The sequence below is a fragment of the Chenopodium album genome, chromosome 22 (assembly GCF_948465745.1).
Source record: "Chenopodium album chromosome 22, dcCheAlbu1.1, whole genome shotgun sequence".
NCBI lineage: Eukaryota > Viridiplantae > Streptophyta > Magnoliopsida > Caryophyllales > Amaranthaceae > Chenopodium > Chenopodium album.
Genome location: NC_137855.1, coordinates 3,440,198 through 3,458,234, shown reverse-complemented (window position 1 = coordinate 3,458,234; position 18,037 = coordinate 3,440,198). Strand labels below are relative to the sequence as shown.

Sequence of the window (18,037 nt, the reverse complement as noted above, 5' to 3'; positions counted from 1 at the left end):
TTTAATAAATTTTTGAATAATGCTAAATTATTATGTTAAAATAATTCGACAATTTTAAGAAAAATTTGAAAAATACCACCATGCATGTAAAGTAGTGAATTTTGACATTACCGCCTCAAGTTTTATTTATTTATTTATTTTTCTTATTTATTTTTATTATTTTTTTTTATTTAATCGTACCACCTAGTTTTTTCCAAAATGCTAAAAAGTACCACCATTTTCCTGAGTGACGTCATTATGGGAGTGTGTTAGTTTTTTCACCCTAGTTGCATGTTTTAATTGTATTTTTGTTCCAATTACATGTTTTAGTTGTGTTTTCGCTCCAATTACATGTTTTAATTGTCCAACTATTCATCCAATTAATCAATCCATAAACCTTAACGCTTTGTTTGGATAGCAAAGAAGGAAGGAAAAGAAGGGGAGGGAAAATGGAGGAAGGGAAGGGAAAAGAAAGGGAGGGGAAGGTGAGCTTCATTTTCCCTCTAAATCTCTCCAATTTTGGAGAGATTATGGTTATTAAAGAGAGAAGGAAAATGGATCCCTCACTCTCCTTCCCCCAATCTTTTACCCAAACAAGAGATTTTGTCCCCCTCCATTTCTCTTCTCTTTTTTTCCTTCCATTTCTTCCTATCCAAACAAAGTGTAATATTTTGGATGAGCAAAACCCCCAAATTGATTACCCAAACCCTAATTACACAAATCAATTCAATTCGTTGAAGGTTTAATTCTATAATAATATACGAGTAATTGAAAAATCAAATTTGCAAGATCAATACGTAGAAAGAGGGTAGAAGATAGGGGAAATCGAGGGGAAAAAGAGGGAAAATGAAAATGCAGGACCCATGATGGCATTACGTAGAAAAGTGGTGGTACTTTTAAACATTTTGGAAAAAACAAATAATACCCCAAAGTTGCGAGTAATTTGGACCGGAAGTAGTAAATAAATAAACTTGAGGTAGTAATGTCAAAATTTACTACTTTACATAATGGTATTTTTCAAGTCGACGGATGATAAGAATCAATCCCAAAATCTCTTGAAACCAGAGGGATCTCTAACCACTTGAGGTATAAGCTATTCGACAAAAATTGATTTTTGACACTCCTTGTACTACGAGTAGTATTTTACTCCAGACTCATTATTCTACCTCCACTCGAAAATCAAGAATCATAGAGGACTAAGAGGAGAATGTGAAAATTGTGTAATTTCTTATTGAAATCTTGATCATTATCAATTAAACATCCCTCAAATTCGTCGAAAGTGCTCCGTAAATATTTTTACCGTTATGAATACACAATCACCAACTGTTACTCTCCAGTTATTGGTATGTGAAGAAAAACTTCTTTGATTAGTTTATTTATAATTGCGTATCTAATTACAAAAGGTTGCTTGATTTCCAGGTTTGATCAAATTGCCAAAAAAATTAACACAACCTTCTGCACGCCAACTGTTTGATGAAATGCCTGAAAGAGGTATGTGAATATGCTACTACATTGATGCTAGTATGTTATTAATTCAATTTTTTTCTTAATTGTTTCTTATTTTCCTTGCACTATTTATAGATTGTTAAATGTTAGAGTTTACATATAAATGAATCTTATATATATACCCAACAAGATTTGCACTTTTCTGATTCACCCAATTGATTATATTACTTGTTAAGTTTATTTGACAAATTTCGTAACAATTTGAGGAACAATATAAATGCAAGACATATATGATCTGTACATGTACTTTAAAGAAGAAATGATAATTGATAAAACTATCCTTCAACTTGAATCGAAAGTGTAAGTAGCAAATGTCGAAGATATCAGTGTCATCTGGGACTGAATGACCGAGACAATTCACTAGGACTGGAAGAACTATTTTCTGGGGAAGGACCACATTTTACTATTTCAGTCCACGCTTCTTGGGACTTTGGCCATTTTGGAGTAATTGTTTGGGGCAAATGATGTGATTTGACATCTTCTATTTCTTGTTGAACTTCTTTCATGGGGGGTCTTTTCTTCCCTTCCAAGTTTAAACACCTCATTGCGAGATTGGCAATAGCAAGGAACTCTTCCTTTGAACCCTCTTCTAGGATTTGAGGATCTATAATGTCCAGCAATTGAGAATTTTTCATGTGGGAATGGAACCATGAAATTAAACTTCTGTCTTCTTCATTAGTTGTGCGTAGAGGCTTTTGTGCAGTTAAAAGCTCGATAAGAACCACTCCAAAACTATAAACATCACTTTTTTCTGTATATTGGCCTAAGTGGAAGTATCCCGGATCCAAATAACCAAAGGTTCCCATTAGACGAGTAGTTGCATGGGTTTGATCAATAGCAACTAATATTGAAGTCCCAAAATCTGATATTTTTGCCCTGTATTTGTCATCCAACAATATGTTGGACGATTTGATGTCTCTGTGAAAAATAGGATTAGAAGATGATGAATGCAAATAAGCTAGTGCTCCGGCTGAATCAGAAGCAATTTGCAGGCGCATTTTCCATGTGATTGGAAAGTCCTCATTTGGGTTATGAATATGATGGAAGAGATTTCCATTTTGAATAAACTCATAAACTAATAGTGGAACTTCTGTCTCCAAACAACATCCTAATAACTGAACTATATTCCTGTGGTTAATCTGTGATAAGATTACCATTTCATTGATGAACTGTTGTAATTCTATTTCATTCACTATGTTTGTCCTCTTTATGGCAACAAGTTTTCCTTCACTCAACATTCCTTTATACACAGTGCCATGGCCACCTTTTCCATGTATCCTGTCCTTGTTAAAGCCATCAGTAGCTCTGTATAACTCATCAGCAGTGAAGATTTTCATCCCTGCTATAACACTTTCACTACAAGAAATTTGTTGCTGTAACAACATGCCACTGTTACACTCTAAATTTTTTCTTTTTTGAAGAATTTGTTTTCTTTGTTTCATAATTGCATACAAAAACCACCCAGCTAGGAGCAGCATTATTGTTCCCAGGGATGTGCCAAGTCCTGTGGTATAGGTTGCAAAAAAAAAAATGCATTTATGATCAATAACTACGATTTCTTGAGCTAATTCATTTGCATCTTATCGTATCAAAAGAAAAATAAATTCTTACTAGTAGGTATACACAGCTAAGTTACTCCTTCCATTCTCTAATAAGTGTTTTTTTTTTTTTTTTTGAAAGCATAAGTGTTTATTAAGTATATTAGTATCAAAAAGACAAAAAAAAAAAAAAAAAAACCAAAAGTCTAATATCCCTTTATTTTCATGTTTCTAATAAATTATAGACAAGATACAAGAAATTTTTTTTTATTCAGGGGAGTATTAGTTAAATTTAAACCCATAAGATTTATCTTAAGTAGTATGCTATCTTTCTACAAGACTGCAACTGATTTTCTCATTGAGTACATAACAGAGAAACAATTCAATTTGTTGCTTTACCAGTGAAAACATAAAAAATAACTTCTAGGTAATCAGAATTTGGATACACCAGGAAGCTACAAAAACACGCATTTATATATGTTTAAGCTCAACATTTCATTTCTCTCATTGATTGGGCCACCCATGCTAGTGTTGTGACTAGGACTTTGTTCTCTTCACCTTACTCTTATTGCTTGTGATTTTTATCTTTGTTAAAACCAAACTAGATCAAATTAAATGAAATAATTCAGATCTGACTTGAAAAATCAGACCAAAGTAGAAACAATCATGAAGAACCTAACTTAGACCAAACATGAAAATTAGTCTAGATCAGAAAATTTCACACCAGGTTCATACTAGACCAGAACTATAAATATTTAAATGAAAACACCTTAAGTTATAGAGAATATAGCCTGACATTGTTGTTGTAGCGACATGATTGAAGAATGAAGTCAGATTAGAAAATCTGTTCCAGATATTTTCTTATTGAAGCGATTAATTTCTATTTCTCACTTAAATTTTTTTTGTTACTTTGGTTGAAAGACCAAGCATTATGAGTGTTCCCAAGTAGACTTTAATTGCTTGAGGTAAGAAGCCACTTAGCCACATAGGGTGGCTTTGTTTTGTCAGATCAATTTTGATATCTATATCCACACTGATTATAACTATAATGTATTAGAATCATGGTTTGTTGCCTTGTTGTAATCTTTTGCAAGGCTTGAATGTATAATCTAGTTATGCAGTCCTAGAGCATCGTTCAATGTCTTTTTAATGCCACATTTCAGTAAAATTTCACTTTGGTAGTGTCAGCATATAGGAAGGACTTATTATTAAAAAGTCAGATGAATTCAGAAATTACCAATAATGACATCATTGAAGCTGTTGTCTGAAATCTTTACACAGCCAGCTTTAGACTTGAATCCGTCACCAGAATATCCATTTGGGCAAGAACATTTGTAACTCCCTTGAGTATTTATACAATCCATGCTACATGGGCTATTTGAACCAGCAGCACACTCATTAATATCTGGAGGAAAAAAAGCAATTTGGTTGTTAAAATTCCATCATAAAATAAAGAGCAGGGAAAATAGGGCAAGTCTGATAAAGTATGGAGTACCACCAACCTGTGCAACCTGGTTCCAGGTAAGGATTGCCCTCGTATCCAGAACGACAACTGCAGTGATACTTTCCCCCATCTGATTCAACACACTCACTGTTTGACTGACAAACATACGCAGTAGTGTTCTTTTTCGCCTCTTTGCAGGAAGCACTACGTTCAAAAGCCCAATTAAGCACTACAGGGACTCCCTGCATGGTTCTCTTGAATACAGTGCCATTTGGTGTCAAATCTGAAGCTCCACCAAAGCTGAAGCTACCCTCTCTAGCAAAGAAAGCGTATGTACATGGTTGAAGTTCACTAATTGTTTTATTATGGGGATTCTCAAAGAACCTGTAAAGATCAATTTTGAACTTTTGCAAGCCAACTGGGACAGATGTCTGGCAGCAACCTAAACCTGAGCAAGACCCTGGGATCACCTCATTTGTTTTATCTGGCTCAGCGCACATTGCCATGCAACCAGCACCATAATAAAAGGGAGTCTCATGAGACTGATTCCCTCTATAAACACCAATCATTGCATAATCATTACAGCCAATGACTGTGAGCTTGTTTGCTGTGTGTGATATAGTAAAGGGAGAACCCACTATATTTAAGTCCCCAAACCTCTCTGGGATCTCATTCACCTGGGATCTGTAGCACTTGGATGCTATTTTATTCCGAATCACTACTTCGGTCTCTGTTATTTCCACGATTTCCCTATCTTTTAAATCAATGGGTGTCTCAAGGAAGGATTTCGGTGGGTTGTAGGTGTAGTCGCATTTGATTATGAACCAGGCATCAAGTGCACATTCTGAACCAATGCCAAAGGGATATGGGATGGTTAGATTGCCACACTCCCTCTGACAGCCTTGTTTGGCGGTGTTTCTTGCTGTGAGCATGTTTTTAGGTATTATGGCTGTGTTGTTGCTGGCAAGAGTGGCTAATGCTATGGCTTTCATTGAGACCAGCAAGAGGAAGAGGAGAAACCATGGAACTGAAAGACTCATTTTTACAATCCTCAAAGTTCAATTACCAAGTTCTCCATTGACAAATCTATTACTTGCATTGATAAAACCAATGACCTCAGCCAGAAAACGTCCATTGTGCAGAAATTGTCCTGATTTAGCATATACTATTTGTGTCTGGTAACATCGTGCGCGACTTGAAATAAGAAAAATTCTCTTTTAGAGCAACTTGACAACCGAAGAATACTTCTATCTTAGAGCTTGAGTTGCATACAAATTATAATTGCTCTTGGTCACAGAAAATTTCATAATGCATGTAATACATATAGAAAGGGAAATAAAAGAAACAGCCTGAAGTTCTTATTTGCCATATTGTTATAATAATGTGATCTGTTTTGAGAGACGACTGAGCTTCAGTGCACCACTTGGTTTTTTTATTTTAATTTTATTTATTTAAATAAAGATAAGTATGCTTTAGATAATTGAAGCACTATATACTTTTCACAGGATTGACTGTGCATTTATATATGTGTTTTTACTCTTTTGCAGGACAATGATGTAGGCGAGAATGAAAGGTTACCATCCACAAGACTAACCAAGCAAGCTGGCAGAGATGTTTTACATACTTTTCACAGGTTTGACTATGCACTTCATTTATTATATGTATATGCTACTCCATGATCTTTCTAATTAAAATAAGTCAGTTCAGAATAAGTGGGTTTACTTTAGCAAAAATGATTTTCAAAAGTAAAAATCCATTTTAGCAAATACGAGTATTAAATTTGTTTTTGGATAGAGAATATACGTAAAACAGTCTTCTCTAAGGTTTGAGTTATTTAATTTTAGTAAAATAACACTTAAAATAACTTGGTTTCTTAAATTAAGACTTTCATTCTAGCCTTATACTAGATATATATCAATGAGTATCAACAGTTTTATAAGAAAAATAAACTTTAGTACTCAGATTTTTGATCCTGAACCTATACTGGCTTGAGAGGGGGGATAGCTAGATAGCAGCGATTGTCTAGGTATGCTAACTCGTTTTATTTTCACACGGAGTACTTGCTGGAGTTGCTGCTACTCTGCTAATAAGGTAGGCTTAACCCAACACAGTTCACACTACACAGACTCGTTCACAGAGATGTTATGGTCATTTCACATGGGGTAAAGATGGTAAATAATTAGACAACACTTTAATTAAGAGTTCATTTCATTTAGTATGAGACTAGAATTCCTAAGCTAGAATTGAAGATAAACAATAGTTAATTACGTAGATCATTTCAGTTATAATGTTTTCAACTGTTTTCCAGATTTTCCCAGTCTAAAGTTTTTTCCCTTGATTTCTTGACTAACTGAAAGACTATTCCACCATCTACTAGAGATGTAAATTATCGGGGATTGAATAACAGTGACATTTCAGCAGAATCTAAAGAGCTATTCTCTGTGTAAAACGAGCTAGAACTTATAATCCCATCATAAGTATGTTTAGCTGTTCCAGTGTGCTCGGTTTCTGGGCCGTTATCTCGATTTCTTTCGGGGATACGAAGTGACATTGCTCCCTCGATCTCTATTAGAACTTCTTTCATGGTTGGTCTTTTCTTTCCATCCAAGTGTAAACACTGCCTTGCGAGATTAGCAATAATATGCAACTCTTGCTCTGAACCCTCTTGTAAGACTTGAGAATCGATAATATCGAGCAAACGAGTATCATTCATATGGGAAAGGAACCAAGATGTCAAGCTTCTGTCTTCTTCTGTCGTGGCACGTATTGCTTTTTGTCCTGTTAAAAGCTCGACGAGGACTACTCCAAAGCTGTAAACGTCACTCTTTTCAGTGAATTGACTTGATTGAAAGTACTCTGGATCAAAATAACCAAAGGTTCCCATGACACGAGTGGTTACATGGGTTTGATCAATAGCAATCGACTTTGAAGTCCCAAAATCTGACAGCTTCCCCCTGTATTTATCATCCAAGAGTATGTTGGAGGATTTGATGTCTCTATGAAGGATAGGAATAGAAGACGATGAATGCAAGTAAGCAAGTGCTCCTGCAGAATCAGAAGCAATCTGCAATCGCATTCTCCAAGTGATAGGAAACTCTTCACTTGGGTTATGGATATGATGATGGAGAGTTCCATTTGGAATAAACTCATAAACTAATATCGGAACTTCAGTTTCCAAACAACATCCTAGTAACTTCACTATATTCCTGTGGTTTACTTGTGATGATATAACCACTTCATTGATAAAACCTCCTAGCTGACTTTCATCAACCACTTTAGCCTTCTTTATAGCAACAATTTTTCCTTCACCCAACATTCCTTTGTAAACTGTTCCTTGACCTCCTTGTCCAACTATCCTGTCTTCATTAAAATAGTCTGTTGCTCTTTCTAATTCGTCAGAAGTAAAAATCTTTAGTCTTGCTACTACACTTTCATCAGTAGCCATCTGCTGCTTTAACAGCAACCCGCCGTTCCGCTCGAAGTATACAGCCTTTTGCTTGACGATCCTTCTCCTTTTGATAACAGAAGAAAACCACCAACCAACAAGGAGCAAAATTACTGTTCCCAAGGATATTCCTAATCCTGTAGTTCACACAAATACAGATTAAAATTATTACATCATTACCTCCGCTACAAAACACATTTTATCTATTTATTTATGTATTAATTTGCATCAAAAAACAAAAAAAATTCAATGCCTATTGCATAATCGCTTGACATGTTCTGCAGTCATCATTTAACCATAAACAGATTAACAGATAAATTACCTAGAGTGATTTTCTTGAGGGAGGATGAGCTTTTGCCTAAATTCTTTATGCAGCCGATCCCAGATTTTAATCCGTCGCCAGAATATCCTCTGGGACAAAAGCATCTGTAACTCCCTGGGGTGTTAACACAGGCCGTGGTACATGGATTATTTGGACCAGCAGCACACTCATTTATGTCTGTGCGAAAGTTCAACAAAAATGGAATGCTTTATTTAGAATCAAATTGAAAATTTTCCCTTATACTCCCTCCGTCCCTTTTTGATAGTCCCTTATGAGTATTTTTCACGGGAATTAATAAACACAAATAAAAATAGTTAAAGTACATTAACAAAGTAAATTGACATTGGGTATGCAAAAAAGTAGAGAGAGAAAGTAATAAAAGTACATGGGAAAACAAAATTTACATGGGAAATTTATTTTTGCACAAGTATTGTTGCAAATTGGAGGGAATTTTGGTAAAAAATTAATATTAATGGTGGTTGATAAAAGCAAATGGGATGAACATTTTGGGACTAAAATTTGCCCGGACTATTAAAAGGGACGGAGGGAGTATTAAGACTCAAAATAATTAGGACACAAACACCAAATCTGAAAATGCTGTAGACTGTACCTTTGCAACTGGATTGAAGATAAGGATTTCCCTCAAAGCCAGGGAGGCAGCTGCAGCGATATCCTCCCATATCAGTGTCAATACACTCAGTATTGGACTGACAAAGATATGGTGTAGCAGTCCAATTGTTTTTTTTCGCCTCTTTGCAGGAAGTATTAAGTTTTGCATTCCAATCGAGCACAATAGGGGCTTGCTCCAGGATTCTATTTTGAACAACACCCTTATTTGTCATGTCTGAAGCTCCACCAAATACAAAGCTTCCATTTCGGGCAAAGAAAGCATAGCTACAAGTCGACTTATTAGTAAATGAACGGCGGTTTTCCAAGCTAAAGAGCTTAATATTGAACCCTTGCCAGCCAGTTAACACAGGCGTCTGACAGCAACCTGACCCCAAACAAGAACCTTTGGTCACCCCTTCTGAATTGCACAAAGCAATGCAACCACCCTTTTCATAGCGTAAATTCTCTGTAGAACCATCAATTAATGCATACTCGTCGCAGCCAATGACCGTAAGCTTGTTTGCAGTTGATACAGTAAAGGGTGAACCCCACATATCCAAGCTCCCTCCAGACTCAGAGCTTACATTCCCCTGGGGATTATAGCAACGCGAAGTTACCTCTGTATTTCGGAAAATTATTTGGGTCTCGGTTATATCCAATATGTCTGTATACCTTCTAGAACCAAATTGTATCACAGGGATTGCTTTAGGAGGGTTGTAAGAGGTGTTGCATATGATACCAAACCAGCCTTGAAGGAAACAATTACTACCAATACCGAAGGGGTATGGGATGGTCAGGTTACCACATTTCTGCTGGCAACCGGGTTTGGTAGTGTTTGCGGTTGTGATCATGGTTTTTGGTGTTATCAAAGCGTTGGTGACTACCAAGGTGGTTGCACTCATTGAGAGCAAGAGGAGAAGCCATGGAAGATGCATGTTTACTGCTCAAGTTATTTTAGTCTAAGCCTTGAGATAAATACAAGTAAATTAAAATATGCACAACAAATGGTAGGTTTTTTTTTTTTTTTTTTTTTTTTTTTTCCTCTTCTTAATAAACAAATGGTAGGAAATTAAGCAAAGAAAGATCTTGAAGGAGTTGGTGAAGGTTTTCAACAATGACAAGCTCCAACTAGGCAACAAGGCTTTGATACACCACAGACTTAACAAAATAAGACCGTGATATAGCTCAAGCGGGACAGTGTCGGTTGAGGTAATTTTTTTTATTCAATTTGTATTTCATCAATTTTCATTTTATAATCTCCATTTCAAAATAAATAATGGCATTTCTTGCAAAACCTCGTTGACGAAGACTTCAGTGTGGGGGCCAGGTAGTCTAAGCGTAGAATAGTCTAATAGAGAAACATTAGAACTAGTAATGCAGTAAAAAGAGATTGGGTCCCAAAGTAGCTCCAAAATATCTACTCGTGAGTATTTAACATAATGGTCTTGAATTCTTGATCCAATTTCAATTGTGGATCCTAGGCTAAAAAATCGGATATTAGGTTTTGATATGATCTTAATTCAATCCACTGCCATTTTATTTACTACTTCTATGTCCTATTACAACAAATATTGGTGGGTAGAGCTTGATTAAAAGGAGTCCCGTTATGCTAGAATAATTGCATGATGATGGGTAAGAGTGTAATTGCACGTAATGCATATTTTGATTTTAGAGTAGAACCATTGAATAATCAATAGTATCATTGGGTGATCAAATAGTATCGTTGAATATTTCAATGCTACTATGTATGCATTCAATGGTACTTAGGCTCGGCGCTTAGGGTGTGCGGCCTGCGCAACCGCACAGGTGCCCAAAATCGCTTGGGGCTGTCTTACAATATATACAAAATTGTTGTAATAAATGTTTAGCGTAATTGTTGTGGCTTAGTGATAAATATGGTGATATTAATTCCTGTAGGTACGAGGTTCGAGTTCTACTATGTATTTTTTTTTTAGTTTTTATTTTTTTTTATCTTTTCTTTATTTTAATTTTATAATTTAAAGGTTCAGTTATTCTTTCTATTTGCAAATATTCCGTATGTGCTTTACTTTTCATTTTTTTTTTAAAAAAAAATTCCATTCCTATGCGAAGTATTTTGGAAGATTGTAACAATATTTTTATACTTTTATCCCTACTAATGGTTTCACCAGAATATACTTTTTTTTTTTTTTTTTTTTTTTTTTTTGCTTTTCAACATGTTTCGATCTTTTTAATGATATTACAAAAATTACATTTTTTTTTATAAACCTTTGCAACAAATTAGCAGAGCACTTATTAAAAAGAATGCAATATATTATACGTTTCTTTAAGGGGGGGGGGGCAAATGTATCTCAATTGCACAAGGCCTCCATAATAGTTAGGACGACCTTGGTACTTGGATGCATAATTTTGCATTGCCAAGTGAAAAAATGATATACAAAAGTCAAATATGAAGGTTATAATACACGAGATCTGATCAATTTAGGAGGTGTCTGGACCCCATGTCGGAAATTCACGGAACACTACGGGATGCATCAGGGGTTTATGGGTTCATATAATTTTGTTTCGTCCCATATATGACCATTATTTGGCTATGTAAAGGCCCCGTGAAAGCTTATAGCCAATATAAGAGGCATGTACGAAAATGGTTAAATTGGATGCTTAAAAGCAAATTGGATGGTTCCACCCACCCAAATGGACTCCCGAAGGATACTAGGGTCCATGGTAATCATCTTGGCAACTTTTATTTACGGCCCAAAAAAAAGTAAAAACTTGTCAAAATTTAAGGCTATTACCCACGTTTTTTGAGGAATTTTGGAGTTTTCGAGACTCGGTACGGGAAAGTCTTGAGATGTTAGAGGATACAATCCGGGGTCATATAATGACGTTTGGAACCATATCTGACCGTTATATGTTGTCATAAATGTCCGTGGTGAAGATTGATTTTATGAAATCAGTGCAAGTTGTAATCGGGTAAGTTGACTCTTTAAAGGCATATTGGATTGTTTTTATTCACCCAAATGGGCTTCCAGTGAGTATTAGGGACCATGGTAAATATCTCGGCAATTTTAATTTCCGGGCAACAAACGGTCAAAAAATTCTAAAATCGAAGGCTTATCCATGCTTTTTGAGGAATTTTGAAGGTTACGGGGCCCGGTGGTGAAAAGTGTTGAGATTCTAGGGGATACATCTCACGGTCATATAATGTCGTTTGGAACCTTATATGACCACTATATGTTGTCATAAATGTCTGTGGTAGGCTTGAGTTCACAAAATCGGCGCAAGTTGCGAATGGCTAAATTGACCGTTTAAAGGCATATTACATGGTTGCACCCCTTCAAATAAACTCCCGGGATGCATTAGGGTCCATGGTAAGCATCTCGACAATTTTTATTTCCGGGTCAAAATAAGTGAAAAATTGGTCAAAATATAATACACGATTTCGGGTTAGTTTTTGACATTTTTTCAAAAAATGAACTGAATGTGTTGGATGACTCCTAGGGTCATATAAGGAGGTTTGAAACCATAAGACACCAATAAATATGTCTATAAAGTATCAAGAATGAGTTTTGACTCTATTTTGAAATTTATGAAATACAGTGATGTCATTTAAGTGTAATAATGTGATGTGACCTGAGTATAATAATGTCATATATTTATAATGATGTTATATAAATATAATGATGTTATGAAATTATATATGAAGTGATGTGACTTGACTATAATGATGTCATACATTTATAATGATGTCATGGAAGTACAAATGAAACAATGTGACTCGACCAAGGGCGGAGCCAGAAAATTTTTATTAGGGGGGCCAAACTTAGTATATGTACTAATTTTTGTAATGTCAAAAAGAGTGAGACCAATTCAAGTATTATCTATGGAGTAAAATGAAAATTTAAAAAAAAAAAAAAAAAAAACTAAGTACTGAAATTTTTTGCAAAAGGGATTCTAATGTTCTAGAGTAGCGATATAATCTATTTAATACGAGATAGTACAAGAAGTAAAACATTAGTATAAATTGCAAAGTAAAAAAAAAAAAAAGATGAAAAAATGCAAGGGATGGTGTTTGAACTTGGGATATTGGAATTGACTACAACTCACTTATCTACTAACTGAGCTATGGTATAACTAACACAAAATGCTGCAACAATTAATAGATAATTTAAACCAAGGGGGAAGCCATGGCCCACCCTTGCCCCCCTTGGTTCCCACCGGACTAGACTGTAAATCTATAATAATGTAATGAAAGTATATATATAAAATTGATGTGACTTGACTATAATGATGTCATATTATGAAAATAATTTTTTAATTATGTGATGTCATAATATGGCATGACTTGATGATAACGATGTCATAAAAGTATAATTATGCTATATAAGTGATGTAATATGGGTAAAATAGTGATGTGATTTGACAATAAAACTATTGGAAATGAACACATTACAAACATAAATATTGACTATTCATTGTTACTATTTGATATGATGTGATGTATTATGTTGATTGATACTTTCTCCGTTTTTTTTATAGTTGCAATAGTTTAACTTTTACATTGTTCATGTGTCTCACTTTGATTAGCTTTAACGATTTATACTTAAGTAAAAATATAGTCATGTGGAATCTTGTTAGATTCCTCTAGATTTATACAATTTTAATATCTAAGGTTTATAATTTTTACATATTGGTAACTAAAGACATTAACGATTGAAAATATACATCGACAAGCGTGAAAAGAGAAGTGTTGCAACTATAAAAAAAAACAGAGGAAGTATACTTGAACAAACTATTATTTACATGTTTGTATTGTAAGTGTCATATTGGCTCATGTAAACAATCAAACAACCCATTTTAGCAAATGTTAAATGGATTTAATATACGTAAAACAGTCTTCTCTAAGGTTTGAGTTATTTTAATAATACATGACACAGTCAAACATTGCACACATGTCAATGCACTAGTTTGAATTTATTTTTATATAATTAAATATTAATAAAAATTATTTTAATAATTATATTATGAAACTTTATATTAAAACCTATCTAACAACATATTTTGTGATAAAATATATTTTTATTATGTTAGTAAAATATTATGGTCAAACCTAATGCATGAATAGTGAAAAAAGTCCAACGTCTCATGTATTGTGGGACGGATGGATTATATAACAAGGGAAACCACATTTTCCTCCCTCCTCCTTACCTCTTATTTTCACTTTCCTCTCATCCTTCCTCACATTTCCACTATTATTTTTTATTTTCTTGAATTTCTAGTATGCAAACAGACAAAAGTGTGTAAAATAAAATACCTACCTGCCCCATAAGAAGTTGAGCCTACAACCAATATAGTCATATAGATATGTTTTTTGGGTGTGAACACGCGGACTTGCATATAATATATTTTTAATTATATTATTGCATGCATTATTAACAGTACTAATGATGACTGTATTCCAAAGAAAACATATGAGTCCAAATTCTCAATAATTATTGCATGCATTATCAACAGTACCAATTGTGAAGCAGGGAAAAAAGATGTGACTTTGCCAGTTAATACTGGTCTACTTGTTGGGACAATGATACAGTAATATTTACTTTATTCCAAATAATTGCTTCGCATTGGATTTTACGTGATTGACTTTTAAAGGAAATTTGGTCCAATTTCGATCATGGAATTTTCTTAGAGCTAGCAAAGCAGCAAAAAGAGATTGGGTCACAAAATAGCTCTAAAATATCTACTCGTAAGTATTAGCATAATGACTTTGATCCAATTTTGATGGTGGATCCTAGGCTAAAAGAAATGGATATAGATCCGGATTATTAAGATCAAATTTGACATTCAATCCATTGCATGGAACAAATTTTCTTGGCCAGTGTTTTGGTAGAGTATATGTCCATGTTTAAGAAGTTTCCATTCAATCAGTTGACATTGTTGAATTGGTATAGGACTATAGATGTAGTGTTGTGGTGGATGCGACCAGCTTAATTTTCATTGGGAGTTTCAAGTTTGTACAAAAGTTAGGCCCTTCAAAAGAAAAACGAAAAAAAAAGGAAAATGGGAAAGGAAATAGGCTTATAAATGATACGGAGTAATGTTCTTCAATTTATACATAATACAATCTTATCAACTGTTTTTCCAGATTTTCCCAGTCTATAGTTTTTCCCCTTGAATTCTAGACTAACTGAAAGACTATTCCATCATCTACTTGAGATGTAAATTATCGAGGATTGAATAACAGAGACATTTCAGCAGAATTTAAAGAGCTATTCTCTGTGTAAAACGAGCTAGAACATAAAGTTCCATCATATGTATGTTTAGTTGTTCCAGTGTGCTCGGATTCTAGGCCGTTCTTTCGATTTCTTTCGGGGATATGAAGTGACATTACTCCCTCTATCTCTATTAGAACTTCTTTCATGGTTGGTCTTTTCTTTCCATCCAAGTTCAAACACTGCCTTGCCAGATTAGCAATAATGTGCAACTCTTGCTCTGAACCCTCTTGTAGGACTTGTGAATCAATGATATCGAGCAGACGAGTATCATTCATATGGGAAAGGAACCAAGATGTCAAACTTCTGTCTTCTTTTAACGTAGCACGTATTGCTTTTTGTCCTGTTAAAAGCTCGACGAGGACTACTCCAAAGCTGTAAACGTCACTCTTTTCAGTGAATTGACTTGATTGAAAGTACTCTGGATCTAAATAACCAAAGGTTCCCATGACACGAGTGGTTACATGGGTTTGATCAATAGCAATCGACATTGAAGTCCCAAAATCTGACAACTTTCCCCTGTATTTATCATCCAAGAGTATGTTGGAGGATTTGATGTCTCTATGAAGGATAGGAATAGAAGATGATGAATGCAAGTAAGCAAGTGCTCCGGCAGAATCAGAAGCAATCTGCAAGCGCATTCTCCAAGTGATAGGAAACTCTTCACTTGTGTTATGGATATGGTGATAGAGAGTTCCATTTGGAATAAACTCGTAAACTAATACCGGGACTTCAGTTTCCAAACAACATCCTAGTAACTTCACTATATTCCTGTGGTTAACTTGTGATGATATAACCACTTCATTGATAAAACCTCCTAACTGACTTTCATCAACCACTTTAGCCTTCTTTATAGCAACAATTTTTCCTTCACTCAACATTCCTTTGTAAACTGTTCCTTGACCTCCTTGTCCAATTATCCTGTCTTCATTAAACTGGTCAGTTGCTCTTTCTAATTCATCAGAAGTAAAAATTTTCAGTCTTGCTACTACACTTTCATCAGTAGCCATCTGCTGTTCTAACAGCAACCCGCCATTCCGCTTGAAGTATACAGCCTTTTGCTTGATGATCCTTCTCCTTTTGATAACAGAAGAAAACCACCAACCAACAAGGAGCAAAATTATTGTTCCCAAGGATATGCCTAATCCTGTAGTTCACAAAAACACAGATTAAAATTTATTACATTTTTGCCTTTGCTACAAAACAGAAAATTTTCAATGCCTATACCAAAATTGCTGATAACGTTCTGAACTTATCTTTCAAGATACGACTAGCTAAACATTGATATCTAGCATTCCAATTTCCATTAAACAGATTAAGAGATTACCTAGGGTGATTTTCTTGAGGGATGATGAGCCTTTATTTACATTCTTTATGCAGCCAATCCCAGATTTTAATCCGTCACCAGAATATCCTCTAGGACAAGAGCATCTGTAACTTCCTGGGGCGTTAACACAAGCCGCTGTGCATGGATTATTTGATCCAGCAGAACACTCATTGATGTCTGTGTGGAAGTCAAGACAAAAATGAAGAGCTTTACTTAGAATGAAATTGAATTATTGACCTCTAAATTATGACCCATAATGATTAGGACACAAACACCAAGCCTGAAACTGATGTAAACTATATTTACCTTTGCAACCGGATTGAAGATAAGGATTTCCCTCGTAGCCAGGGAAGCAGCTGCAGCGATATCCTCCCAGATCAGTATCAATACACTGAGTATTGGACTGACAAAGATATGGTGTAGCAGTCGAATTGTTTTTTTTCGCTTCTTTGCAGGAAGTATTAAGTTCTACATTCCAATCGAGCACAATAGGGGCTTGCTGCAGGATTCTATTTTGAACAACACTAGTATTTGTCATGTCTGAAGCTCCACCAAATACAAAGCTTCTATTTCGAGCAAAGAAAGCATAGCTACAAGTTGACTGATTAGTAAATGAACGGCGGTTTTCCAAGCTAAAGAGCTTAATATTGAACCCTTGCCAGCCAGTTAACACAGACGTCTGACAGCAACCTGACCCCAAACAAGAACCTTTGGTCACTCCTTCTGAATTGCACAAAGCAATGCAACCACCCTTTTCATAGAGTAAATTCTCTCCAGAACCATCAATCAATGCATACTCGTCACAGCCAATGACTGTGAGCCTGTTTTCTGTTGATACAGTAAAGGGAGAACCCCACATATCTAAGTTCCCTGAAACCTCAGAGCTCACATTTCCCTGTGGATCAAAGCAACGTGAAGTTACCTCAGTATTCCGGATAGTAATCTGGGTCTCGGTTATATCCAATATGTCTGTATACCTTCTAGAACCAAATGGTATCACAGGGATCGCTTTAGGAGGGTTGTAAGAGGTGTTGCATATGATACCAAACCAGCCTTGAAGGAAACAATTACTACCAATACCGAAGGGGTATGGGATGGTCAGGTTGCCGCATTTCTGCTGGCAGCCGGGTTTAGTGGTGTTTGCAGCTGTAATCATATTTTTTGGTGTTATTGAAGCGTTGGTGACAACCAAGGTGGTTGCACCCATTGCGAGCATGAGGAGAAGCCATAGAAGATGCATGTTTACAATTCTAAGTTATTTTTAGTCTAGGTGTAGTAAATACATGATTTTATTGTGGAGAGAAATTTGAAGTAAAATTTGTACAACAATTGACAGGAGTTGGTGTAGCACATGAAGATTTTCAACATCAACAAGCGCCAACAAAGAATGAAGTACTAGGCAACAGGGCTTGAGTATACCGCGACTTCATCAAATAAGACCATGATATAGCTCACGCGGTGTTAGTTGAGGTAATTTTATTTTTTATTTTGTTTTTAAACAATTTTATTTCATGGAATTTCATTACCATCTTCATTTCAATAATTTTGTGGAATAGAAGAACTGAAACACATTGCATGTACTAGTGGAATGAAATGTTGACTTTGGATATTTATAT

The 18,037-nt window shown here is 35.2% G+C and overlaps 2 protein-coding genes, 1 long non-coding RNA gene and 1 pseudogene across 3 annotated transcripts; 1 reads left to right on the top strand and 3 right to left on the bottom strand.

The window, feature by feature from the left end:
• Positions 1–1,144: 1,144 nt before the first annotated feature.
• LOC145603565 (uncharacterized) lies at positions 1,145–18,034 on the top strand. The gene is made up of 4 exons (XR_014104875.1): positions 1,145–1,322; positions 1,399–1,470; positions 6,015–6,100; positions 17,758–18,034. It is a non-coding gene; the product is annotated as an uncharacterized LOC145603565 (long non-coding RNA).
• Positions 1,815–5,507, bottom strand: LOC145604880 (wall-associated receptor kinase 2 pseudogene; annotated as a pseudogene).
• Positions 6,643–10,067, bottom strand: LOC145603563 (wall-associated receptor kinase-like 8). The gene is made up of 3 exons (XM_081659490.1): positions 8,845–10,067; positions 8,235–8,411; positions 6,643–8,049 (listed from the first exon to the last, which is right to left on the bottom strand). Exons 1-3 carry the CDS (start codon positions 9,776–9,778, stop codon positions 6,854–6,856), a joined length of 2,307 nt encoding a protein of 768 aa, XP_081515616.1. The 5' UTR covers positions 9,779–10,067; the 3' UTR covers positions 6,643–6,853.
• On the bottom strand, positions 15,046–17,728 carry LOC145603564 (wall-associated receptor kinase-like 8). Its single transcript, XM_081659491.1, has 3 exons — positions 16,728–17,728; positions 16,422–16,598; positions 15,046–16,241 (listed from the first exon to the last, which is right to left on the bottom strand). Exons 1-3 carry the CDS (start codon positions 17,659–17,661, stop codon positions 15,046–15,048), a joined length of 2,307 nt encoding a protein of 768 aa, XP_081515617.1. The 5' UTR covers positions 17,662–17,728.
• Positions 18,035–18,037: the final 3 nt, after the last annotated feature.

Excerpts from the sequence above, each read along its gene's own strand:
- LOC145603564 (XM_081659491.1), bottom strand. The coding sequence starts at position 17,661 with ATGCATCTTCTATGGCTTCTCCTCATGCTCGCAATGGGTGCAACCACC. Across the intron at positions 16,599-16,727 it reads TCTTCAATCCGGTTGCAAAG|ACATCAATGAGTGTTCTGCT; the intron begins GTAAATATAGTT and ends ACTTCCACACAG. Across the intron at positions 16,242-16,421 it reads CCTCAAGAAAATCACCCTAG|GATTAGGCATATCCTTGGGA; the intron begins GTAATCTCTTAA and ends TGTGAACTACAG.
- LOC145603563 (XM_081659490.1), bottom strand. The coding sequence starts at position 9,778 with ATGCATCTTCCATGGCTTCTCCTCTTGCTCTCAATGAGTGCAACCACC. Across the intron at positions 8,412-8,844 it reads TCTTCAATCCAGTTGCAAAG|ACATAAATGAGTGTGCTGCT; the intron begins GTACAGTCTACA and ends ACTTTCGCACAG. Across the intron at positions 8,050-8,234 it reads CCTCAAGAAAATCACTCTAG|GATTAGGAATATCCTTGGGA; the intron begins GTAATTTATCTG and ends TGTGAACTACAG.